Genomic DNA, 27,386 nt, shown 5'->3' on the forward strand with positions numbered 1-27,386 from the left:
CTCCCTGTGTGTTCAGAGCTGAGGGTCAACGCAGTGCTCATACTCTGCATGGACTCCTCCATTCCATAGACCACGGTGTTCAGACCCCCAGGAATGTCTGTCAGATCTCCACGTGCATTTCCGATAGACGTCCAGCATTTGCCACCTGACGGACAATTCCAGAGGCTCATCATCTACCTGTGAGGGCCCTGACTGGGTGGGAGAGTCCACCGTCATGGCTCAGCGCCGTCCCTCTCTCCAACACTCCTCCTATTGTCAGAGGCCTGGGGGGGGTCTCTCTGTCCCTGGCAGCTCCTCAAGCAAGTGAGAAGTGCCTCCCCCAAGTGTGTCCAGCCATCTGTCCCGGAGCACTCAAACTCACTGAAGTACCTGTACCTGAGGTGTTGCAAGGTGCAGAGAGAGAATGTGATGCATCTGGCTGTTCACCCTCTTCCGATGTCAACGTGGTCTTGAGGTTGTTCCATCTGAGGGAGGAAAAAACACATTTGAGTATCTGTCAGCATTTAGGGTGTAGAGTGGGTGCATTCTGCCAGATTCTGAAATTGGTAACCTAGCTCAATAAAGACTTCAGAATGGACGCACAGAAAGGGTTAGCGCATTTCACCTGTCAGTCTTTCACCTGTTGCCCTCCATTTCTCATTTCTTCCCTCAATCTCTTGTCGACTTCACTCTTACCCTCGACTGATACCCCACCTCTCCCCGACCAGCAGATCTTGCTCCGCACTCACATGTCAGCTCCAGGATCTGCTCCTCCATTGGAGGTAGCAACCCCAGGTTTGGTACTCCCCCCCACCAGTTTGCTTCTCCCCTGGGCGTTGTGGCTCCTCCTGTAAGGACAACAGCGATTTCAAGGGTCTCCCCTCTATCTGCCCAGATATTGCATCCTCCGCGATATCGCTGGTTTAAGTGCCCAGCACTTTGCAGGACCATTCCCTTCCAGACATCCCGTTTGGTCCCAGGCAGTCTTTAAGGGCACAGGAAGATGTGCCAACTTAAACCTTATACCCGAAAGCCCCAGCAAATGCAAGCCCACACATAGACATTTATTCAATGTTAAATTGTGCCTTATTACTCACCCTGGCAGAGCGGAGAAGGTTATTGACCCTCTTCCGGCATTGCATCCAGGTCCTTCGGACGCCACCTCCCACCACCAACCCCACTGGCTGCTGACTGGTGCTGCCACCCCGCCAAGCCTTAGAAACATAGAAACTAGGAGCAGGAGTAGGCCATTTGGCCCCTCAAGCCTGCTCCGCCATTCATTATGATCATGGCTGATCATCCAACTCAATAGCCTGCTCCCGCTTTCTCCCCATATCCTTTGATCCCTTTCGCCCCAAGAGCTATATCTAACTCCTTCTTGAAAACATGCAATGTTTTGGCCTCAACTACTTTCTGTGGTAACGAATTCCACAGGCTCACCACTCTCTGGGTGAAGAAATTTCTCCTCATCTCAGTCCTAAATGGTCTACCCCGTATCCTCAGACTGTGACCCCTGGTTCTGGACTCCCCCCACCATCAGGAACATCCTTCCTGCATCTACCCTGTCTAGACCTTTTAGAATTTTATAGGTTCCTATGAGATCCCCCCTCATTCTTCTGAACTCTAGCGAATGTAATCCTAGCGGACTCAATCTCTCCTCTTACATCAGTCCCTTCTTGGTGAGATGTGGAGACCTCCTCTTACTGTCTCGTGGAAGCAAGCTCTCTCGTCGATCACTGACAGTATTTATTAGTACCCACAGGCAGGCCTCAGAGAAGCAGGGAGGCTGCTTGGCTTCAGCCGCTTCCATACCTCTTGCCATGGGGCTTCCGGCTCCTGAGGACGTTCCAATCTTCTGGGCACACTTTCCTCCTCACTTTCGCTATTCAGTGAGTTCAAAGTCGCGCGCCACTCTCCCTCACCGTTCTTCCTCGGGTACAAGCCTTCATTCATCTCTTTTTGAGCCCACGCCCGCAGCTGATGAGATCAGAGTGCCCGTCCTCTTCCCCGCACCACCCCCACCCCGGACCCCCACCAGCGGCAGCGCCAGACCTCTCGCCGTACCAGTTTCACACTGACCGGCCGTTCGCTGCCCAGCCGGCGCGTGATTGCCCTGGGGTGTCCACCCAGGATTTCACGCCCGCTTCCGATCCTGCCAATCGCGCCCGCTCGCCGAGCTAAAAATCTAGGCCTCGCTTAAAGAGGTGAAGGGATTGCGGTTTGGTTTGGGATATGGGGGGTGAAAGGGGTTTAGTGTTTGATGAAGGTTTGCGGATCTTCTTAATGGGGAGGCCGCGTTGGCAGGAATTTGAATGCGGTGCCCAATGAGGTGAAGGTTTCAGTGGGCATTTCGCGGTACGTTTAAATAGGGTGGAGGGTTTGGTGAGATTTTTGGGGTTTTGTTCATGGATGTCTCGTGGTACATTTAAAGGTGCAGAGACTTTGGTAGGGGTTTGGGATTTTGGTTAACGGGGTGGAGTATCTGGTGTTAACTTGGGAGTATCGTCAATTCGCTGGAGAATTTTGGGGATATGGTTAATGAGGTGGAGAGTTTGGCATGGATTTGGGTATATGGTTAAAGGGGAGCATGATTTTAGTGGGGAGGTTTGGTGATATCGTTTTTCTTCTTCTTTAATGGGATGTGGGCATCGCTGGCAAGACAATGTTGCCCATCCCTAATTGCCCTTGAACTGAGTGGCTTGCTAGATCATTTCGGAGGGCAGTTAAGAGTCAACCACATTGTTGTGGGTCTAGAGTCACATGTAGGCCAGACTGGGTAAGGACGGCAGATTTCCTACCCTAAAGGGCATTAGCCAATCAGGTGGGCTTTTACAACAATCGGTGATAGTTGCCATGGTCACCATTGCCAAGACTAGCTTCATAATTCCAGATTTATTAATTGAGGGAAGGAAATCTGCCGTGGTGGGATTTGAACCAATGTCTGCAGGGCATTCACCTGGGCCTTCGGATGATTAATCCACTGACATTACCACAACACCGTCATCTACTCTAAAGGGTATGTTGGCGGGGAGGTGGGAGGGTTGGTTTTGTTGGTTAAGATCATGGTGCTGTTAGGAGACTTCTTTTATTACAGATTGAACTGTATGCAAACACTAAAAGTTGCACCACCGGTTATCAAGAGCATTTAAATAAAGCAAACCAAACACACGGCTTTATTTCTAGAGGGGTAGAATTGAAAAGTATGGAAGTCATGCTACACGTAGCTAGAACCTTGATTCGACCACACTTAAGTAGATGACCATGGAGTACTGTGTACAGTTCTGGTCGCCATATTATTAGGAAGAGGCACTGGAGAGGGTGCAGATAAAATTTACAAGGGTAATTCCAGAAGTGGGTGGGTATACATGTCAGGAAAGGATTGACAGGCCAGGTCACTTTTCTCTTGAAAAAGGAAGGTTGAGGGGTGAACTAACCGAGGTCTTTAAGATTCTGAAAGGTTTTGATCGAGCGGATGCAGACATAGGGGGGGGGGAGCTTAATTCAAGGCCATCAATATTATATAGTCACTAATAAATATGATGGGAAATTCAGGAGAAGCTCCATTATCTAGAGAGTGTGGAACTCACTCCCAGGGGGAGTGGCTGAAGCGGATAGGGTGAAAATAGATAAGCGCTGGAGGGAAAAGGGAATAGATGTTTACCGTGACAGATTTAGATGAGGAAAGATGGGAGGACCACGAGTGGACCATTTGAGGGGAGGTGATGGCGTAGTGGTATTGTTGCTGAACTAGGCCCAGGGTAATGCTCTGGGGCAAAACAAAAACAGAATTACCTGGAAAAACTCAGCAGGTCTGGCAGCATCGGCGGAGAAGAAAAGAGTTGACATTTCGAGTCCTCATGACCCTTCAGCAGAACTGAGTAAAGTTAGGAGAGGGGTGAAATATAAGCTGGTTTAAGGTTGTGGGGTGGGGGGTGGGGGGAGAGAAGTTGCGGGGTGGGTGGTTGTAGGGACAAGCAAGCAGTGATAGGAGCAGATAATCAAAAGATGTCACAGACAAAAGGACAAAGAGGTGTCAAAGGTGGTGATATTATCTAAGAAAATGTGCTAATTAAGAATGGATGGCAGGACACTCAAGGTACAGCTCTAGTGGGGGTGGGGTGGAAAGACTGACAGGGCATTACAGTTATAGATTTAAAAATAATGGAAATAGGTGGGAAAAGAAAAATCTATATAAATTATTGGAAAAAACAAAAGGGAGGGGGAAGAAAGGGAAAGGGGGTGGGGATGGGGGGAGGGAGTTTAAGATCTAAAGTTGTTGAATTCAATATTCAGTCCGGAAGGCTGTAAAGTGCCTAAAGTGCCTGTAAATGCTCTGGGGAGCTGGGTTCGAATCCTACCACAGCAGATAGTGGAATTTGAATTCAATAAAAAAAATCTGGAATTAAAAGTCTAATAATGGTCATAAAGTGATTGTTGTAAAAACCCATCTGGTCACGAATTCCTTTTAGGGCATCTTTACCTGGCCTGGCCTACGTGTGACTCCGCAGCTATGTGGCTGACTCTTAATTGCCCTCTGAACAAAGGCAATTAGGGATGGGCAATAAATGCTGGCCTAGCCAGTGACACATCCCATAAAATAAATAAACACTGAGATGGACTGGTTGGGCCGTAATGGCCTGTTTCTATGTCATATAACCTATGTAATCTGTGTCGACGTGGTCCAACTGTAATTGACCTCTAGACTCTCCAGATAATAAAGCTCCAGCATGATTTCAGAGAGAGCAAAGTTACAGCCGTCACATTTGTAGCAGCAGGCCATGGAGAAGGAGCCTCAGCCAGCGAGAAGGACAGCAAGCATAGCGGTTCAGAGTGGGAGGCGATGTCGGAAAACCCTGAGCTCAGCAGGTCAATCTTCCGGCTTCTACACCAAGCTGGAGGAAACGGGGGAAGTGGGGAAGGACCTCCCCGGGAACGTGGGTCCGAGCTCCTTGGAAAACGACGCCCCGTTCCCCTCAGAGTCCGACCCAGCCGACTGCAGCACCACGCCTCTCATCGGGAAGGGCCCGAGGATGTCAGCGAGCAAAAGGAAGAAGCTGGGCAGCAGGGCCCATCCTATGGCTGCTGGAGGGGCGGGTGGTAGTCAAGGGTACCCGGGAACCGCGGACCACACGAGCGAGATCAAAGGCCTCAGCCAGAAACGGACCTCCCAGGTTGCCCACTTCACTGTCCTCAGCGATGACGACCAGCGGCTTCTCAAAAGACGGGGGAAAAAGAGGGAACAGATCGGCGGAACGGAGAGGAAAAGAAATGTGCTCAAGAAATATAAAGAGGTAGGTGACTATGTCGATCTAAAACATTGCTTCAGCACCGAGACGTTATCTCCTGGAGGCTGAGGAAGTTTATTTGATCCCACTGGTGAGACCCAGGCTGGACCAAATTGCCACCAGAGAGATGGTGACCTCTCGACTTCCAGTGTGTTCGTGCATCCTTTCTAGTATTGAGTGGGCCTGGATCAGACACCAGCTCAACAGGCTGGGGGTGGTGGGTAGCTGAGTGAGAGAGGTTATTGAACAGATGGCAAAAGAGCCTGAGATCTGACAATTCAATTTTCCCGGGGGAAAGCTGATGGGATCAGATCAGTGGAAAACCAAATCAGGCATCTGTTAATCCAGTGGGAGTTAGAAATCAGACAGAGACTCAGTTGTACTGGTGAGCATGAAAACAGGTAAACATGCATCAGGTGGTTAAAAAACAGGCGGGTGTATGTAGGCTGTGGTGTAAATACAGTGGGGATTAAATCAGGGGGTGTAAATTGGATGAGTGTAAATTGGACGGGTGTAAATCAGACGGGTGTAAATCAGACGGAGTGTAAATCGGACGGGTGTAAATCAGACAGGTGTAAATCAGATGGAATGTAAATTGGATGAGTGTAAATTGGACGGGTGTAAATCAGACGGAGTGTAAATTGGACGGGTGTAAATCAGACGGGTGTAAATTGGACGGGTGTAAATCAGATGGAATGTAAATTGGATGGGTGTAAATTGGACGGATGTAAATCAGATGGAATGTAAATTGGACAGGTGTAAATTGGATGGGTGTAAATTGGATGGGTGTAAATCAGATGGAATGTAAATTGGACGGGTGTAAATTGGACGGGTGTAAATCAGTTGGAATGTAAATTGGACGGGTGTAAATCAGATGGAATGTAAATCGGACGGGTGTAAATCAGACGGAGTGTAAATCGGACGGGTGTAAATCAGACAGGTGTAAATCAGACGGGTATAAATCAGATGGAATGTAAATTGGACGGGTGTAAATCGGACGGGTGTAAATTGGACGGGTGTAAATCAGATGGGGTGTAAATTGGACGGGTGTAAATCAGATGGAATGTAAATCGGACGGGTGTAAATCAGATGGAATATAAATTGGACGGGTGTAAATCGGACGGGTGTAAATTGGACGGGTGTAAATTGGACGGGTGTAAATCAGATGGAATATAAATTGGATGGGTGTAAATCGGACGGGTGTAAATCGGACGGGTGTAAATCGGACGGGTGTAAATCAGACGGGTGTAAATCAGATGGAATGTAAATTGGACGGGTGTAAATCAGATGGAATATAAATTGGACGGGTGTAAATTGGACGGGTGTAAATCAGATGGAATGTAAATTGGACGGGTGTAAATCAGATGGAATGTATATTGGACGGGTGTAAATTGGACGGGTGTAAATCAGATGGGGTGTAAATTGGACGGGTGTAAATCAGATGGAATGTAAATTGGACGGGTGTAAATCAGATGGAATGTAAATTGGACGGGTGTAAATCAGATGGAATGTAAATTGGACGGGTGTAAATTGGACGGGTGTAAATCAGATGGAATGTAAATTGGACGGGTGTAAATCAGATGGAATATAAATTGGACGGGTGTAAATCAGACGGAATGTAAATTGGACGGGTGTAAATCAGTTGGAATGTAAATTGGACGGGTGTAAATCAGATGGAATGTAAATCGGACGGGTGTAAATCAGACGGAGTGTAAATCGGACGGGTGTAAATCAGACAGGTGTAAATCAGACGGGTATAAATCAGATGGAATGTAAATTGGACGGGTGTAAATCGGATGGGTGTAAATTGGACGGGTGTAAATCAGATGGGGTGTAAATTGGACGGGTGTAAATCAGATGGAATGTAAATCGGACGGGTGTAAATCAGATGGAATATAAATTGGATGGGTGTAAATCGGACGGGTGTAAATTGGACGGGTGTAAATCGGACGGGTGTAAATCAGACGGGTGTAAATCAGATGGAATGTAAATTGGACGGGTGTAAATCAGATGGAATATAAATTGGACGGGTGTAAATTGGACGGGTGTAAATCAGATGGAATGTAAATTGGACGGGTGTAAATCAGATGGAATGTAAATTGGACGGGTGTAAATTGGACGGGTGTAAATCAGATGGGGTGTAAATTGGACGGGTGTAAATCAGATGGAATGTAAATTGGACGGGTGTAAATCAGATGGAATATAAATTGGACGGGTGTAAATCAGACGGAATGTAAATCGGACGGGTGTAAATCAGATGGAGTGTAAATTGGACGGGTGTAAATCAGATGGAATGTAAATCGGACGGGTGTAAATCAGATGGAGTGTAAATTGGACGGGTGTAAATCAGATGGAATGTAAATCGGACGGGTGTAAATCAGATGGAGTGTAAATTGGACGGGTGTAAATCAGATGGAATGTAAATCGGACGGGTGTAAATCAGATGGAGTGTAAATTGGACGGGTGTAAATCAGATGGAATGTAAATCGGACGGGTGTAAATCAGATGGAGTGTAAATTGGACGGGTGTAAATCAGATGGAATGTAAATTGGACGGGTGTAAATCAGATGGAGTGTAAATTGGACGGGTGTAAATCGGACGGGTGTAAATCAGATGGAATGTAAATCGGACGGATGTAAATCAGATGGAATGTAAATCGGACGGGTGTAAATTGGACGGGTGTAAATTGGACGGGTGTAAATCGGACGGGTGTAAATCGGATGGGTGTAAATCAGACGGGTCTAAATCAGATGGAATGTAAATCAGACGGGTGTAAATTGGGGGTAAATGGGGTGCATTGTAAAATGGGAGAGTGTCAACAGGTCTCATACAGCCAAATGCTCTGTACCCACAATGGCCTCGTACCCTTCCACACACTCTCGCCTCTGAGTCATCTGAGAAACTTGAACTCAAAACCTAGGCTGACATTCTCAGTGCAGTACTGAGGGAGTGCCGCAATGCTGGAGGTGCAGTTTTTCAAATGAGGCACCTGCCCTCTCAGGTGGGCATAAAAGATCCTATTTTGAAGCTGACAGGGTTGGGGGCGGGGGGAGCAGGCACGGTTCTCCCCGGTGTCCTGGAGATGGCGGGTCGAATTTTATGGGCCCCCCCCTCAACAGTGGGATCTTCCAGTCCAGTCAAAGTCAATGGACTTTTAAATGGCTTTTTACAGCCGGGTTTTACGGCCAAGACAAGGCCATAAAATTCCACCCATTAATGGTCCCTCGCTAAAACAGGTTATCTGGTCATCATCACATTGCAGTATGTGGGAGCTTTCTGTGCACAGATTGACTGTCACGTTTCCAACATTATAACAGTGACTATACTTCTACGTATATCTCATTGGTTGTGAAGCCACTTGGGACATGCAGTGGCAGTGAAAGGAGCTGCAGAAATGCAAGGTCTTCCCTTTATCCTCGTCTTTTTTTTTATATATGCCAAGCCGCAGGATCTAACTTTGTGCCCGGCCTATATTCTTTGCAGGATGTTGAGAGAGCCTTTCGACGCGGATGGGAGCACTTCCTGTCAAATCTTTACCGTGTGGTACCCTAAGGGATCAAGCTCGGCGTTGGACGGCCATTGGAGAGCCAACCATTCGGACGATCTGACGGAGTTTGGTCTCACACCAGGTGGCTTGACTGAACCCTAACCAGCCTCCATTAACCAAGAGCTTCTCCAGGGATCATCGGATGACAGAGAACATGGAGGAGGCCATTCGAAACATTGTCCCAGACGCAGCTCTTTGAAGGAGCAAACCAATGAATCCCACTCCTCTTCCCCTACGACCTTTCAAATGTTCCCTCGTTTTATTTGTTCCTGAGCGTTTGCTTTCTCAGAAGCGCAGTGACGGGTAGTGACTGTAGAAGGTCCAGGTCGCACAACCTCTTCGAGGTTCCAGTAGAATTTGGCCCAACTCAGGGTGACATTTTTCAGCATTCACGGAATCCAGGGATGTGGGGATAGGACAGGAATGTGGATTCGAGGTAGAGGATCAGTCGCCGAATCATAGATAGATCAGCTGAGGCACAGAAAGAGGCCATTTGGCCCATCACATCCATGCCGGCTCTCTGTAAGAGCAACTCCGCGAGTTCTGCTGCCAGTCCTTTCCCCACGGCCTTGCAAATTTGATCCCTTCAGATAATTATCCAATTCTCTTTTGAAAGCCTCGCTTGAACCTGCCTCCACCACGCACCCAGGCAGCGCACTCCAGATCCTAACCACTCGCTGAGAAGAAAGCCTTTTCCTCGTGTCGCCCCTGGTTCCCTCGCCACCTGCCTCAAATTCGTGCCCCCCCCCAGCCCTCAACCCTTCCACCAATGGGAACAGCACCACCCTCCCCCACCCCCGCAACACACTCCGCCCAGAACCCCTCACGATCCTGAGAACCTCCAACAAATCTCCTCTCAATCTATCCCCACCCCGCCCCCCTCCGAGGAGAACAGCCCCCAATCTATCCCCACAACCGCAGTCCCCTGTTCCTGCACCCTCGCCAATGCCCACCCGAGGTGCACAGCACAGAATTGGACACAACACTCCAATGATCTCACTGAACGGCAGAGTAAGCTCGAGGGGCCGAATGGCCCACTCCTGTCCTATTTCTTATGTTCTCATGAATCTGTTCTTTGTCCGTCTGTTCCCTGTGACTTTAAGGACTGGAAATGAAATGAGCTAAGAACTGTGCAGGATTCAACGTCAGCCTGGCTCAGGGAGGCTACAGAAATGGGCACTGGTAGCAGGCATCGAGTCCTGTACTGGAGACACACTTGCCAGATCTGGAATCTCCAGGAATTGAGGATTGATCCGGACACTGCAGCAAGCAAGGCCCAGAGAGAGAGAGAGAAATCACGAGAGCATTAACCAAAAATGATGTGTGTTTTTTTTCCCCTGTTTTCTTTGAACACCTTTGTTGATTCATTATAAACATTATCGGAACTCGGGAAACAAACTGAGAGACCACGCAACGAAACCTCCAGGAGAGCATCCGACGAGAGTTGGCAACACTGAATCTTTCGCAAAGGAGTTAAGAGCACAACTGGATCAGCCATGATCTTATGGAATGGGCGGAGCAGGCTCAAAGGGCTGAATGGCCTACTCCTGCTCCTAAGTCCTATGTTCCCACGACTGGAAGTGTTCTTGCTTTGTTTCCCCTCGTTCTATGATTAAATCGTTGAAGTTTGGTCCACGAGGAAAGTTAGAGCCCTGATTAAAATAAAAGGAAGGCTCACTAAAATGAGAAGTTGGTTAGATCGCTGTTCAGTCATCACTAATAAAAGACTATCCCTGAAAAGAGAGACATTTTGCCGAAGTTTTACATCTTGCACTCACCAGGACAAACACAAGAATGCCGAATTTCAAACAATCACCACAATTTATACTACAGGAGAAAAGGGTGCTGATTGGTTGGCAAGTCAACTCTGATTGGCCGAGGTGTGGCCACAGAGAGGGCAATGGGGAACTAAAGGCTCCTTGCTGAACAATCCTGAGTGCGCTAATAGCTACACTACCAACCAATTTAAGAGAATCAGATGAGCCCCTAACGTGACTCATTTATGCTTGCTAGAAGCAACATGCATTCATACATAGGGACCCATCCTCTGCAAAAAAAAAAGGAATATGTTCAAGCCTTGCACCTTTTTTGAATTACCTGGAAAATTAGGGAACTGATAGTTCCCCTTTGCTTTCTCCATAGCAACGCCTCGGCCAATCAGGGTCAACTTGCCAACCAATCAGCACTCTTTTTTTCCTGTAGTTTAAATCGTTATGATGGTTTGAAATTTGGCATTCTTGTGTTTGTCCTGTTGAGTGCAAGATGAAAAGCTTCAACAACATGTCTCTCTTTTCAGCAATATTCAGGTTCTGTACTATAGGTAATAGCATAGATTAACAAGGCTGTAAAAACTGTGAACTAAGCAGTGAGGTTCATTTCTAGCAGAATTGAAATGAAAAACAGAGTAGGCTTGGATAAAGTAGGCAAGGAAAGAGCTGTTCTCATTAGCTGTTGGTACAATAGCTGGAGGCAAGAGATGCAGGGGGTAAATGTGAGGAAGAACTCTTTTATACAGTGAGTGCTAATAATCTGGAACTCGCTACCAACTGCCACCAAGTAAGTGTTGAAGAACTATGAGCATGGGGAGATGATGAAAGATCTCAAAAGGAAATTGGATGGGCACTTGAAGGAAATAAACTTGCTTCCCACTGGGAAGAAAGGCAAGGGGTTGCACAGAAGGAGAGAGTCAAGGGAATGGATTGTTTAGGAGAGGCAAAGGACTGTGGGAGATCACTGGGGTAAAGTTACGCGAACTTGCAGGGTGATGGAGAAAGAGTAATGGGAGTGAGATGAATTGGATCTCTCTTTCAAACAGCCGGCACAGAAATAATGGGTCTCCTTCTGTGCTGCAGGACTCTACACGTGCCATGGAGGGGTTTATACGCAAAGTTAAGGTCTTAAATATGGGGATAGAGCAGTGGGAATGGGATTGACTGGCCTTGCTCTATGCCAAGTAGGCATAGACTCAATGGGCTGAATGGTCTTCTATGTAAATAACTCTGTGACTCTATAGGTTATGTTACAGAACCTTCGTTAAATCACACTTGGAGCACTGCACACAGCTCTGGTTTCCATATTTTAAAACAGGGTACAAAGGCACTGAAGCTAAAAAAGGTTTACAAAGGTGATATCAGAGCTGGGAATTTACAACTATCAGGAAAGACTGAACCAGCCGGGGTTTATTTCCTTGAAAAGAGACGACTGAGTGGTGGCCTGATAGAGGCCTTTAAAATTGTGAAAGGGTTTGATAGGGTAGACATAGAGAAGATGTTTCCAGTTGTGAGGGAGACTAGAGGCCATCAAGGTAAGACAGTCACAAAAAAACCCAATAAGGAATTCAGGAGAGACATCTTTCTCTGAAGTGTGTGAACATGTGGAAGTTACTGCCAGCGAGGTTTTGAGGCGTGTGGCATAGATGCATTTAAGGGGAAGTCCAGGGAAAAGGAATGCAAGGATAGAGAGGGTGAGATGAAACAGGGTGGGGATGGGGGCTAGGGGAGGAGGCACATGTGGAGCATAAACACTGACACCATCGAGTTGGGCTGAAATTCAGATTTGTGTAGCTCCTTGACTCTGAAGCATGTCTCATACTGCTATGCGAATAAGAAAAACAGACCTGGAAGAGAAAGAGGGAAATTGGGAAGGGTAACTGAGAATTCAGTGGAAGAGGTGGATTCTGAGAAGGTATTTAAGGGTGGAGAGGGAGAGAGAGAGAGAGAGAGAAAGAGGCAGAGAGGGCTTTACTGAAACATGTAAGATCCTGAGGGGATTTGACAGGGTGGATACCGGGAGGATGTTTCCTCTTGTGCGAGAGACTAGAACCAGGGACACAGTTTAAAAATAAGATGTCCGCTGTTTAAGGAGATTCGGAGAATTACTTTCTCTCAGAATCATTAATATGTGGAATTCTCTTCTCCAGAGAACAGGGGAGGCTGGGTCTTTGAATGTATTCAAGGTTGAGTCAGACAGATTTTTGATCGACGAAGGGGTCAAGGGTTATTGGTCGGGGGGAGGGGCGGAAGACTGGAAAGCGGAGTTGGGAGCACAATCCGATCCGCCATGTTCTTATTGAATGGCGGAGCAGGCTTGAAGGGCTGAATGGCCTACTCCTGCTCCTAAGTCCGATGTTCCTATGGAACTCCAGGACACAAGGTCGAGATGACAAAGGAACCAGCTGGAATGCTCTCCAGATGGCAGGCCCCACTGGGAAGAAAGTCAAGGAGGTTGCACAGAAGGTGAGAGTCAGGGGAAGGGATTGTTTGGGAGAGGCAGAGGACTGTGGGAGATCGCCGAGGCAAGGTTCCGCGAACTTGCAGGGCGATGGAGAAAGAGTAACGGGAGTGAGAGGAATTGGATCTCTCTTTCAAACAGCCGGCACAGAAATAACAGGTTTCCTTCTGTGCTGCAGGACTCCACACGTGCCATGGAGGGATTTATACACAAAGATACGATCTTAATTTGAATGCAACGGGGGATGGGGCTGGCCGTTTCAGCTGGCGATGAGGTGGTGAAGGGGCAAGTTGGTCACTATGGGCCAACAACCGTTTGATTGGTGATTGTAGACGGAGGAAGGTGAGAGGCCACCAGCTGAGTGTCGAAGAGGTCCAGCTATGAGCATGGGGCAGGCTTGACGGTCTTCTCCAGCTCATTCTTTGATGTTTGTAGTTGAGCCTGGGGGTGGGGGAAAGGATTTCAGCGACGGGGTGGGGATGGAGGGAGACAGAGGCGTGCGTGGTTCGAAGATAGATCAGTGGTGGATTGGAAGCTATTCCTGGATCAAAGAGGATGCCAAGGCAGTAAGCAGCCAAGTTCACCCTGAGAGAGGTAGAGTCAACGGCAAGGGAGAGGAATTTGTATTGGGGAGCTAAAGATCTGTTAACAGAGTGTTGATCCATCACTTTATCCTCTACAAGGAGATAATGAGTGCAACTTATATCCAAGCTTCCAATATACAGGGAGTTCAAGTGTGAACTGGGCAAATGGCAGGGGTGTGGGGGGTTGCTGTAGGCAGGGTGGTTGGATTTAACCCAGTCCCCATTTTAAAATCATATATTGTCATTACTTATATCACGATTGTAATTTCCAAAATGCACGCTTACCATGGAAGCTCCCTTGGTAAACTTATCACACTTGTACTTACACTGGTGGTGCTGCAGTGCCTCTGCTGGGCGCCGCCACGTAATTACAACGTGACAAGTTTACATAGGCCGTACACATTATAAAAACAGAAAATGCTGGAGGTACTCCGCAGGTCTGACAACATCTGCAGAGAGAGAAAAACAGAGTTAATGTGTCCAGCATTTTCTGCCTTTATTTCAGATTTCCAGTGTCCGCGGGTATTTTGCTTTTCTCGCTGAAGGGAGACATTTTGCCAAAGCTTTTCATCTTGCACTCAACTGGACAAACACAAGAATACCAAATTTCAAACAATCACAACAATTGATACTAAAGGAGAAGAGGGTGCTGATTGTTATTATTTAAGATAATCGGTTGAGTCATGATGTCGCTCATTTATGCTTGCTAGAGGGGACATACATTCATACACGGTATCGTTCACTGCAAACAAAAGGATTATGTTCAAGCCTTGTGCCTTTTTTGCATTACCCGGGAGCTTGGGGAGCCTGTTGTTTCCCCACTGCTTTCTCCATGGTAACGTCTTGGCCAATAAGAGTTGACTCGCCAACCAATCAGCACCTTTTTCTCCCGTAGTGTAAATTGTTGTGGTGTTCTTGTGTTTGTCCTGATGAGTGCAAGACAAAAAGCTTTGGCGACATGTCTCTCTTTTCAGCAATATTTTGCCTTTAGTTCCCATTATAGACGTGGACACAGGAATTTCTAATGGGTAAAGCTGATGGGTTGTGTGCATAGTTGTGAGATGCTTAACATGAAATCTCTAGATTGATCCGATATTATAAGGTTACTGTATAAAATGTTTCCATGCTCAGCGCTGGGTACATTAACAGGTCTGCTGCATTTCTTTGCATAGAGATAAAATGCTTTTAAAAATATGAACACGTTGGCATCACATTAACTGGTGACCGTTAGCCAGCAGCTGGCACAGAGTGAGAGTTCACTGCCTCAGGGTGAATGGTCCCTGGTCCCAGGGAGAGAGGGTGGCTGTTCTAGAGTGAGCAGACTTTGCCTCAGGGGCTATCCCCAGGGTGGAAGGATTGCAGCCCCGGGCAGAGGACTCACTACCCCAATACCCTACCCCAATCTGTAACCTCATGATGCAGCTTTTCACTCACTCCCCCATCACCACTGACTGAAACATGTAAGGCCCTGAGGAATCTTGACAAGTGGATGTGGAAAGGATTTTTGTTGGAGAATCTAGAACCAGGGGTCACTGTTTAAAAATAAGGGGTCACCCATTTAAGACAGAGATGAGGAGAAATGTTTTCCCTTCGAGGGCCGTGAGTCTTAGAAACTCTCTTCCTCAAAAGGCGGTGGGAGCAGAGTCTTTGAATATTTTTAAGGCAGAGCGAGATAGATTCTCGATAAGCAAGGGGGTGAAAGGTTATTGGGGGTAGGCGGGAATGTGGAGTTGGAGTTACAATCAGATCATCCGTGATCTTATTGAATGGCGGAGCAGGCTCGAGGGGCCGAGTGGCCTACTACTGCTCCTATTTCCTATGTTCTTATCACACTTATAGCACAGGAACAGACCATTCAGCCCAACAGTTCCATGCCAGTATTTATGCTCCACACAAACCTCCTCCAGTTTCAGTCATCTCGCCCCATCAAAGTATCCTTCTATTCTTTTCTCCCTCATGTGTTCATCCAGCTTCCCCTTAAATGTATCTATCCTATTCACCTCAGCCACTCCCCGTGGTAGTGGGTTCCGCGTTCTCACCACTTTCTGGGTAAAGATGTTTCTCCTGAATTCCCTGATGGATTTATTACTGACCATCTTATAGTGATGGCTCCAAGTTCTGGATTCCATCACAAGTGGAAACATCTTCTCTATATTTACCCTAACGATCCCCTTCATTGTTTTAAAGATTCTATCGGGTAGGTAACCTCTCCGTCTTCTCTTCAGATAGTCTTGTATGATATTGTACGCACATGCATGACATTGTACTGAAAAGGTGTTTGGCATAGCAAGGGTTAACGTGTGATGGAAAAAAAGCTTTGCCCACTGTATGATGTATAGAGTCACATGGTAACAGGCTGAGAGAATAGTCTAGAGAGAATACTCTAGAAGCAGCCTACATGTATGGAACAGCATCATGCATGACATAACCTTGGACCTGTAAATAGTTAAAGACTAACAATAAATGGCTCATGTTTAAACATACAAGTCTCAAGATCTCGTTTGTAAGAGACACTCCAGCTGGAACTCACAACACAACATAGTGTTCAGCAATGACACCATAATACAACATAATATTCAGCTGTGGCAATACAGCAGATAGGAACCCCAGTTTGTTAATCACTCCTGGTAACTATACTCTTGTCAATCTGGTGTCATCCTTGCAAATCTTTTTTTGCACCTTATCCAGTATTTCTACATCATTTTTGTAATATGGAGTCCAGAACTGAGTCCAGTAATCCAAGCCTAGTCTATTAATATTGGGGGCCAGAACTATCCAGCAAATTATGTTTGATCTAAGCAAGGCTGAAGTACAAAAGACAAGGCTGAAGTGTTTGCAACCACTTTCAGCCAGAAGTACCGAGTGGATGGTCCATCGCGGCCTCCGGTCCCCACCAGCATAGATGCGCGTCTTCAGCCAGTTTGATTCACTCCATATGAAACTGAAAAACTGCTGAGTGCCCAGGATAAGCAAAGCCTATGGGCCAAATTCCTGGCTGTACTCCTGAAGGCTCATGCACAAGAACTAGCCGTGCCGCTAGTTAAGCAGTTTCAGTACAGTGACAACACAGGCACCTACCCGACAATGTGGAAAATTGTCCAGGTATGTGCTATCCACAAAATGCAGAGCAATTACAACAGGGCCAATTAGCCCATCTGTCTATTCTCAATCATTGACAAAATGATGGAAGGTGTCATCAACAGTGTTATCAAGCGGCACTTACTCAGCAATAACCTGCTCACTGATGCCCAGTTTGGGTCCTGCCATGACCACTCGCCTCCAGACCTCATTGAAGCCTTGGTTCCAACATGGAACGTGAGCTGAAGTGGAGGGAAGGTGAGAACAACTGCATTTGACATCAAAGCACCATTTGACTGAGTGTGGCACAAGGAGCTTTAGTAAACCTTACTTCAACAGGGATTAAGGGGAAAACTCTCAGTGGCTGGAGTCATACTTGGCACACAGGAAGATGATTGGAATACTCAGCCAAGGACATCGATGAAAGGGAGGTGTCCTTGGCCCAACTATCTCCATCTGCATCATGATATAGGAAATGGGGATTTTGTTCTGATGACTGTTCAGTTTCATGAATCCTCAGCTGTCCGTGCCTAGATACAGAAAACATACACGTTTGGTCTGATAAATGTCAAGTAACATTCGCGTCACACAGATGTCAGGCAATGTAAAGCTCCCCTTGACAATCAACAGCATTATCATCACCAATGACTCAACCATCAACATCCTGAGGGTCATCGTTAACCAGAATCTGACCTGGGCCAGTCATTTTCCACAGACCCATCCTGACCACCCATCACCAGTGGAGAAGTGTCGATGCTAATGCCGTAGCATGCCAAGGGCAGATTTTCCAACAGCTTCTCAGTTTCAACCAATGCAAATCAAGCCACTCCCTATTCAGTGTCACACCTCCTAGTCCAAACACAACTCCCACCCAGTTCAATCCCAACTCTCTTCCCAATTCAAACCCAACTCCCTCCCAGTACAAACCCAACCCTCCTGCCAGTTCAATCCCAACCCTCTTCCCAGTTCAAACCCAACTCCATCCCAGTTCAAACCCAACTCCCTCCCAGTTCAAACCCAACTCCCTCCCGGTTCAATCCCAACCCTCCTCCCAATTCAAACCAAACTCCCTCCCAATTCAAACCCAACCCTCCTGCCAGTTCAATCCCAAACCTCCTCCCAGTTCAGTGCCAAACCTCCTCCCAGTTCAGTGCCAAACCTCCTCCCAGTTCAAACTCAATTCCTTCCCAGGTCAATCACAACCACCTTCCAGTTCAAACCCAACCCTCCCCTAAGTTCAAACCCAGCCCCCAGTTCAATCCCAGCCCTCGCCCATTTCAGTTCCAACTCCCAATTCAAACCCAACTCTCCTCCCAGTTCAAACCCGATTCACTCCCAGTTCAGTACCAAACCCCTTCCAGTTCAAACCCAACTCCCTCCCAATTCAAACCCAACTCTCCTCCCAGTTCAAACCTGACTCACTCCCAGTTCAGTACCAAACCCCTTCCAGTTCAAACCCAACTCCCTCCCAGTTCAAACCCGATTCACTCCCAGTTCAGTACCAAACCCCTTCCAGTTCAAACCCAACTCCCTCCCAATTCAAACCCAACTCTCCTCCCAGTTCAAACCTGACTCACTCCCAGTTCAGTACCAAACCCCTTCCAGTTCAAACCCAACTCCCTCCCAGTTCAAACCCGATTCACTCCCAGTTCAGTACCAAACCCCTTCCAGTTCAAACCCAACTCCCTCCCAATTCAAACCCAACTCTCCTCATAGTTCAAACCTGACTTACTCCCAGTTCAGTACCAAACCCCTTCCAGTTCAAACCCAACTCCCTCTGAGTTCAATCCCAACCCTCCTGCCAGTTCAAACCCAATTCCCTCCAAATTCAAACCTAACCCTCCTCCCAGTTCAAACCCAACTCACTCCATGTTCAGTACCAAACCTCTCCCAGTTCAAAACCAACTCACTCCATGTTCAGTACCAAACCTCTCCCAGTTCAAAACCAACTCACTCCATGTTCAGTACCAAACCTCTCCCAGTTCAAAACCAACTCCATCCCAGTTCAATCCCAACTCCATCCCAGTTCAATCCCAACCTTCCTCCCAGTTCAATCCCAACCTTCCTCCCAGTTCAATTCCAGCCTCCTGACTTAAGATGACATCAGTCATTGGGTAAATGCTGGAATCTGTCTCAAGCGGGTACTCAGATAATCATTGTACGATCAGACAAAGTCAGCATGGTTTTACGAAAGAGAAATCGTGCCTAACAAATTTATTAGAGTTTTTTGAGAATGGAACGAGTAAGGTAGTTAAAGGGGAACCAGTAGATTTGGTATACTTGGATTTCCGAATGGCATTTGATGAAGTGCGCACAAGATGACAACTCATGGCGTTGGGGGTGATATATTAGCATGGATTAAGGATTGGTTATTGGGCAGGGAGCAGAGAGTACGGACAAATGGGGCATTTTCAACTTGGCAGGCTGTGACTAGTGAAGTGCCGTAAGGGTTAGTGCTGGGGCCTCAGCTATTTATAAATCTATATTAATGACTTAGTCAAAGAGATAGAGAATAATGTATCCAACTTTGCTGATGATACAGAACTAAGTGGGAATGCAAGCTGTGAGAAGGACATAGAAAGGCTGCAAACAGATATAGAGAGGTTAAATGTGTTGTTAAGAATGTGGCAGGTGGAGAATAATGTGAGGAAGTGTGAAATTAATCATTTGATAGGAAGAATAGAAAAGCAGAACATTTTTTAAAAGATATGGAACTTCTAAATGTTGAAGTTCAAAGGAGCTTGAGTGTACTTGTATAAGGAACACAAAAAGTTAGCATGCAGCTGCAGCAAACAATTAGGAAGGCAAATGGCATGTTGGCCTTAATTGCAAGGGGGTTGGAGTACAAGAATGCGGAAGTCTTGCTACAATTGTACAGGGCTTTGACAAGACCACACCTGGAATACTGAGTGCAATTTTGGTCTCCATGGGCAGAATTTTGCCGTTGGTGAGCGGGGGGGCGGGGCCCGCTCGCCGATGCATAAAATAATGTGGAATTACATCGGGCAGAACCCCCGATGTCATCCCGCCCCATTTAAATTTTCAGGAAGGTGGGGGCACAGCAAAATCAGCTGCGGGCCCGCCAACCTGTCAATGGCCAACTGAGGCCATTGATGGGATCAATTATACAATTAAAGGACCTGCCCGTCCAACCTTAAGGCTGGCGGGTCGGCCAGGAGCCCCGGCGGGGAATAGAGAAAACATGAAACCTCATCCACCAGTGGGATGAGGTTTCATGCAGGGTTGCAAACATTTTAATAAAGTTATAACGTAAATTATGAACATGTCCCATCTCATGTGACATTGTCACATGAGGGGGACATGTTAGGGAATTTTTTTCTCTCGATTTTTAACATTTTAAAAAGTGTAAGCGATCTCCCTGAGGCTGCACTTAGCCTCAGGGAGATGGGCGCTCTTTCGTGTGCATGCGCGAAAGAGCGCACTCTCGCTTTTGTGGAATCTCACCATGCCTGCCTGCACAGGGAGCGCATAGTGCTTCCCACCGGACATCACGCTGGGTGGGCCTTAATTGGCCCACCCACGTAAAATGGTGGCACGGCCTGCTTCTCCGGTGGGGATCGGCTCCCCGCCCGCCGGAGATTGGGTCAGGCCCGCTCGCCCGACAGGCAGAAAATTCTGCCCCATGTCCAAGGAAGGCCGTAGATTGGCAGTGTTGCATTGGAGGTGGTACAGCAAAGGTTCACTAGATTGGCTTCTGGGATGAGAATGTTGTCCTATGATTAGAGGCTGAGTAAATAAGGCCGATACTCTCCGGGGTTTAGAAGAATGAGAGGCGATCTCATGAATCATGCAAAATTCTGCAGGGGCTTGACAGGGTAGACGCTGAGAAATTGTTTGCGCTGCTCAGGGAATCTAAAATATGGGGGGCACAGTGTCAGGATAAAGGAGCCGGTCGTTTAGGACTGAGATGAGGAGAAATTTCTTCACTCAAAGGGGTTGTGAATCTTTGGAATTCTCTACCCCAGAGGGTTGTGGATGCTCCATTGTTGAACACATTTAAGACTGGGATAGACAGATATTTGGACTCTCAGGGAATTAAAGGGTATGGGAAAAGGGTGGGAAAATGGAGTTGAAGTCCAAGAACAGCCATGATCATATTGAATGGCAGAGCAGGCTTGAGGGGCTGTATGATGCTCCAATACCTTATGTTCTTAATCGCACTATCCTCCAGGCTCCATCCCACCACCTCCCACTCTCCGTATAAATTTGTTGATGCATTCCCAATTTCTGCCATATTTCCCTAAAGCCAGCGCAACGGCCATGTTTTTTTAGGAAATGCATTGGGATTGACCCACGAGTGTCCTCGCCCTCGATCAGCCCCTGAAATCAGCCCATTCCAAGTTGGCGAGGCCAGTGGGTTGTGCTGCGCCATCCCTCGTGTAATCCCAATCCGTTCCTGCGCCGAAGGACTCAGAGCTGGAATGCTACTGGTTAAACAGGTGAGCGAGATTCAAAGGGTTGGAACCAGCGACTTTGACCATCCAAGCTGGCTGTGGATCAGAGCTGACTCCCTAAAGCAGTGCGAGGGAGCAGAGTACACAGCACATTCTCAAAAGGGGACAGATTTTATATATAGACTACACAGCTGTCAGGGAGTGACCCACAGGGCTTTAATCCAAACAAGAGCTTGCAATAATATCCCAACACACAGGAATTGTAGCAGTTTAGTCAGGGACAGGGTCGGAAAATAGCATTCCTGGCAACTTTTCGTTTTCGCTTGCTTTGCTCCTTGTACAATGTTAGAATTAGAGAGCGTGGCAAGAGGCCATTTGGCCCATTGTGCTGGGGGCCAGCCTCCCTGCTCTTTCCCCATGGCTCTGCAATTTTCACTCCTTTATCCAATTCCCCCTTTTGAAAGTAATCATTCAACTTTCTCAGCCTCCACTGAAACTCTTTCGAGTTATCAACAGTCACAGATTGCAACTCTTTCGAGTACAATCACAGTTCTTGGTTTCCGGGAGTGGGACATGAACCCACAACCCTCTGATTCAAAGGCGAGGGTGCTATGAACTGAGCCACAGCTGCATCCACAGCCCTTTCAGGCAACGCATTCCAGATTATAATCAATCAACGACATAATGAAGTTTCATCTCCTCCCTGGCTCTTTGTCTAAGTGACTAATTAGTGATTCCCCTAACCAGTGGAAACAGTTTCTCCTCATTTACTCGATCAAAACATCATTACTTTGAACACTTCTGTTAAATCTCCCCTTAACCATCTCTGCTCAGATAACAATATCAGGGATAGTTTAGTGCGATGAGTTAAAGGCCCTGACTCTATTCACCTGACGGAGGCTGAATGATATCTCACTCTCTCGAGTCTATCCGTCTGACTGTGGTATCTCAGGGTGTGTATATATACGTACATACGTGTATATATTTCCCACTCCCCCCTGTAGTGTAGTGGTTATCACATTCACCTTAACACGCATGAGGTCCCCAGTTCAAAACCGGCCCAAAGGATTGCCGGAGAGCGGGCAGTCACTGTGTGGGTGGACATCTCAGACCTCTGCTCCCACAATTGTTGCAGTCACACCCTGGAGGGTATGAGTAGAATGTCAAATTGGTACAGCACAGAAGGAGGCTGTTCGGCCCATCATTTCAAAGTTGGCCCTCTGAAAGAGCTCTCCAATTAGCCTGCCCTGGTCTTTCTCCACAGCTCTGCTGTGTGTCCTTTTCAAGTATTTACCCAGTTGCCTTTTGAAAGTTCCGATTGAATCTGCTTCCGTCGCCAATTCAGCGAGTTCCAGATCACAGCAACCTGCTGTGTAAAAAATAAATCTCTTCAATTCACCATTTTTTGGCAATTACCTTAAATCTGTGTCCTTTATATCTTCCTTTCCGTGAAACAGTTTCTCCATATTTACTCTATCATAATCCCTCATGATTTTGAACATCTCTATTAAATCCACCTTAACCTTCTCTGCTCTAAGGAGAACAATCCCGGCTTCTCCAGTCTCTCTGCATTAACTGAAGTCCCTCATCACTGGTATCGCTCTGGTCACTCTGAACCCTCTCCAAGGTCTGTGTGCCTAGTGTTGCACAGAACACACCAGCTTAAAGAGTCAGATCTTAAAGGGGCTCTTAGAGGGAGCAGGTTGGCAGGAATGAGAGAGTATCATGAATGCAAACAGTGCATCCTTACTGCTTAATGTGGCACATTATGTGTAGGAAATGCAGGGGCAGGTAGTAGGCAATGGGTGGGGGAAGAAACGTGTCACATGCTCCTCGAAGTGACACACTGCTAGGTTTCATCGCAGGTACAAAACCTGCTGGTACCTTTCCTGGCCACCGAGTCCTGGGCTGGTACTCAATCCCAGATCTTCTGGTTCAGAGGCAGAGACGGTACCCATCGCTGCACAAGACCTCCCCAGTGTCAAGGACAAGTGTCAATAACTGTCCCACACACTGTCTCACGCACACTGACCGGCACACTGACACAGGCACTGTCACAACCACTGACCCACACACAGTCCCACACATTGTCTCACACACACTGACCTGCACACTGACCGGCACACTGACACAGGCACTGTCACAACCACTGACCCACACACAGTCCCACGCATTGTCTCACACACACTGACCTGCACACTGACCAGCACACTGACACAGGCACTGTCACAACCACTGACCCACACACAGTCCCACGCATTGTCTCACACACACTGACCGGCACACTGACCGGCACACTGACACAGGCACTGTTACAACCACTGACCCACACACAGTCCCACGCACTGTCTCACACACACTGACCAGCACACTGACACAGGCACTGTCACAACCATTGACCCACACACAGTCCCACGCACTGTCTCACACACACTGACCGGCACACTGACACAGGCACTGTCACAACCACTGACCCACACACAGTCCCACGCATTGTCTCACACACACTGACCTGCACACTGACCAGTACACTGACACAGGCACTGTCACAACCACTGACCCACACACAGTCCCACGCATTGTCTCACACACACTGACCGGCACACTGACACATGCACTGTCACAACCACTGACCCACACACAGTCCCACGCATTGTCTCACACACACTGACCTGCACACTGACCAGCACACTGACACAGGCACTGTCACACGCACTGATCCAGGCACTGACACATACAATGACCTACAACTGACCCAAGCACTGATCCAGGCACCGACCCAAGCACTGTCACACACACAGACCCACAGACCAACCTACAACTGACCCACGCACTGACCCACACAATGATCCACGTAGAGAACCACACACTGACCCACGCACAGACCCACGCACTAACAATCTCCCCTGACATTCAATGGCATTACCATCACTGACTCCCCCACTATCAACATCCTGGGGGTTACCGTTGACCAGAAACTGAGCTGAACCAGCCATATAAATACTGTGGCTACAAGAGCAGGTCAGAGGCTGGGAATTTTACAGAGAGTAACTTACCCCCTGACTCCCCAAAGCCTGTTCACCATCTACAAGGAACAAGTCAGGAGTGTGAAGGGAATACTCGCTTGGGCGGGTGCAGCTCCGACATCACTCATGGAGCTCGACACCATCCAGGACAAAGCAGCCCCCTAATTGTTACTCCAACCACATTTACTCCCTCCACCACCGACACACAGTAGCAGCAGTGTGTGTACCATCTACAAGATGCAATGCAGGAACTCACTAAGGCCCCTTCGACAGCACCTTCCAAACCCACGACCTCTACAATCCAGAAGGACAAGGGCAGCAGATGCATGGGAACATCACCACCTCCATGCACCCCTCCAAGCCACACACCATCCTGACTTGGAAAATATCGGCCGTTCCTTCACTGTCGCTGGGTCAAAATCCTGGAACTCCCTCCCTAACAGCACTGTGGGTGTACCTACACCACAGGGACTGCAGCGGTTCAAGAAGGCGGCTCACCCACCACCTTCTCAAGTGGCAATAAATGTTGGCCGAGCCAGTGACGCCTACATCGTGTGAAAGAATTAAAAAAACTCTTGTGAGTCATTTCTGCACTTTTTCTAAAACCTTCATAACTTCCAGAAGTGCGGAGCCCAAAACTGGAGACAATACTCCAGTTGTAACCAAAGCAGTGTTTCATAAAGGTTCCCCACAACCTGCTTGCTATTGTAATTTATTTATAAGGATCCTGAATGCTTTATTAACAATGGTCTGAACCTGTCCTGTCACCTTCAATGATTTATGCACATATACCCCCAAGGTTCCTCTGCTCCTGCACCCCCCACTTAGAATTGTACCCTTTTCTTATAGTCTCTCCAAGTTCTTCTTACCAAAATAAATTGCTTTACCCTCTCTGCATTAAATTACATCTGCCACTTGTCTGCCCTTTCCACTAGCCTGTCTATGTCCTCTTGAAGTCTATCTCTAGCCTCATAGTTCACAATACTCCCAAGTTTTGTGTCATCTGCAAATTTTGAAATTGTGACCTGTGCACCCAAGTCTACGCATTAATATAGATCAAGAAAGGCAGTGGTCCTAATAGAGACCCCTGGGGAATTCCTGCACATCTTCAGGGTCAGGTAAACAACAGTTCACCACGATTCTCTGTTTCCTCTCACTGAACCAACTTCGTAACCCTCTCCCACAGCTCTCCCACCCCCACTCCCTCTCCCACAGCTCTCTCACCCCCACCCCCTCTCCCACAGCTCTCCCGCCCCCACCCCCTCTCCCACAGCTCTCCCACCCCCACCCCCTCTCCCACAGCTCTCCCGCCCCCACCCCCTCTCCCACAGCTCTCCCGCCCCCACCCCCTCTCCCACAGCTCTCCCGCCCCCACCCCCTCTCCCACAGCTCTCCCGCCCCCACCCCCTCTCCCACAGCTCTCCCACCCCCACTCCCTCTCCCACAGCTCTCTCACCCCCACCCCCTCTCCCACAGCTCTCCCGCCCCCACCCCCTCTCCCACAGCTCTCCCGCCCCCACCCCCTCTCCCACAGCTCTCCCGCCCCCACCCCCTCTCCCACAGCTCTCCCGCCCCCACCCCCTCTCCCACAGCTCTCCCGCCCCCACCCCCTCTCCCACAGCTCTCCCACCGCCACTCACTCTCCCACAGCTCTCCCACCCCCAGCCCCTCTCCCACAACTCTCCAGCACCCACCCCCTCTCCCACAGCTCTCCCACCCCCACTCCCTCTCCCGCAGCTCTCCCACCCCCACACCCTCTCCCACAGCTCTCCCACACCCACCCCCTCTCCCACAGCTCTCCAACACCCACCCCCTCTCCCACAGCTCTCCAACACCCACCCCCTCTCCCACAGCTCTCCAAACCCCCACCCCCTCTCCCACAGCTCTCCGAACCCCACCTCCTCACCCACAACTCTCCGAACCCCCACCCCCTCTCCCACAGCTCTCCCACCCCCACCCCCTCTCCCACAGCTCTCCCACCCGCATCCCCTCTCCTACAGCTCTCCCACCCCCACCCCCTCTCCCACAGCTCTCCCAACCCCCACCGCCTCTCCCACAGCTCTCCAAACCCCCCACCCCCTCTCCCACAGCTCTCCCGCTCCCACCCCCTCTCCCACAGCTCTCCAAACACCCACCCCCTCTCCCACAGCTCTCCAAACCCCCCACCCCCTCTCCCACAGCTCTTCAAACGCCCACCCCCTCTCCCACAGCTCTCCAAACCCCTCACCCCCTCTCCCACAGCTCTCCAAACCCCCCACCCCCTTTCCCACAGCTCTCCGACCCCCCACCCCCTGTCCCACAGCTCTCCCACCCCCTCTCCCACAGCTCTCCAAACTCCCACCCGCTCTCCCACAGCTCTCCAAATCCCCCACCCTCTCTCTCACAGCTCTCCAAGCCCCCACCCCCTCTCCCACAGCTCTCCCACCCCAACCCCCTCCCACAGCTCTCCAAACACCCAGCCCCTCTCCCACAGCTCTCCCACCCCCACCCCCTCTCCCACAGCTCTCCAAACACCCACCCCCTCTCCCACAGCTCTCCAAACCCCCACACCCTCTCCCACAGCTCTCCCACTCCCACCCCCTCTCCCACAGCTCTCCCACCCCCCACCCCCTCTCCCACAGCTCTCCCACCCCCACCCCTTCTCCCACAGCTCTCCCAACCCCACCCCCTCTCCCACAGCTCTCCCACCCCAACCCCCTCCCATAGCTCTCCCACCCCCCACCCCCTCTCCCACAGCTCTCCAAACACCCAGCCCCTCTCCCACAGCTCTCCCACCCCCACCCCCTCTCCCACAGCTCTCCCACCCCCGCCCCCTCTCCCACAGCTCTCCAAACACCCACCCCCTCTCCCACCCCCACCCCCTCTCCCACAGCTCTCCAAACACCCACCCCCTCTCCCACAGCTCTCCACCCACTCCCCCGCCCCACTCTCCCATCTCCCCACCCACTCCCCCGCCCCACCCTCACAGCTCACCTCCCCCAACTGGGCCCACCCTCTGGGGCCACACAAATTTTCAAGCCTCAGAATGGTGTCACAGTGGGAAAAATGCTTGGGAAGCACTGATTGATGGGCTGACAGCTTGTTTAGTCACAGAAGGAACACCCCTTCCATGGTCATCAAGTCCTGAAGCCAGACTTGAACACAGGGATGGTGGTCTGGAGGTAGGGACTCTGGTAGCAACACCAGAGCTCCCTGCAATGTGACCCTTTGCAAAGTCCTTTGGAAGTCCATGTACACCACAT

General features: G+C 49.0%; 1 protein-coding gene across 1 annotated transcript; it reads left to right on the forward strand.

The window, feature by feature from the left end:
* Positions 1–3,121: 3,121 nt before the first annotated feature.
* On the forward strand, positions 3,122–8,882 carry LOC144670408 (uncharacterized). The gene is made up of 2 exons (XM_078532891.1): positions 3,122–5,270; positions 8,748–8,882. Exons 1-2 carry the CDS (start codon positions 4,758–4,760, stop codon positions 8,814–8,816), a joined length of 582 nt encoding a protein of 193 aa, XP_078389017.1. The 5' UTR covers positions 3,122–4,757; the 3' UTR covers positions 8,817–8,882.
* The last annotated feature ends 18,504 nt before the right edge of the window (positions 8,883–27,386 follow it).

This window comes from Cetorhinus maximus, chromosome 31 (assembly GCF_964194155.1).
Source record: "Cetorhinus maximus chromosome 31, sCetMax3.hap1.1, whole genome shotgun sequence".
NCBI lineage: Eukaryota > Metazoa > Chordata > Chondrichthyes > Lamniformes > Cetorhinidae > Cetorhinus > Cetorhinus maximus.

What these genes read in the sequence shown, in the direction of transcription:
- LOC144670408 (XM_078532891.1), top strand. Translation starts at nt 4,758, where the DNA reads ATGGAGAAGGAGCCTCAGCCAGCGAGAAGGACAGCAAGCATAGCGGTT. An exon ending in TGCTCAAGAAATATAAAGAG is followed by an intron (nt 5,271 to 8,747) that starts GTAGGTGACTAT and finishes TATTCTTTGCAG; the next exon opens with GATGTTGAGAGAGCCTTTCG.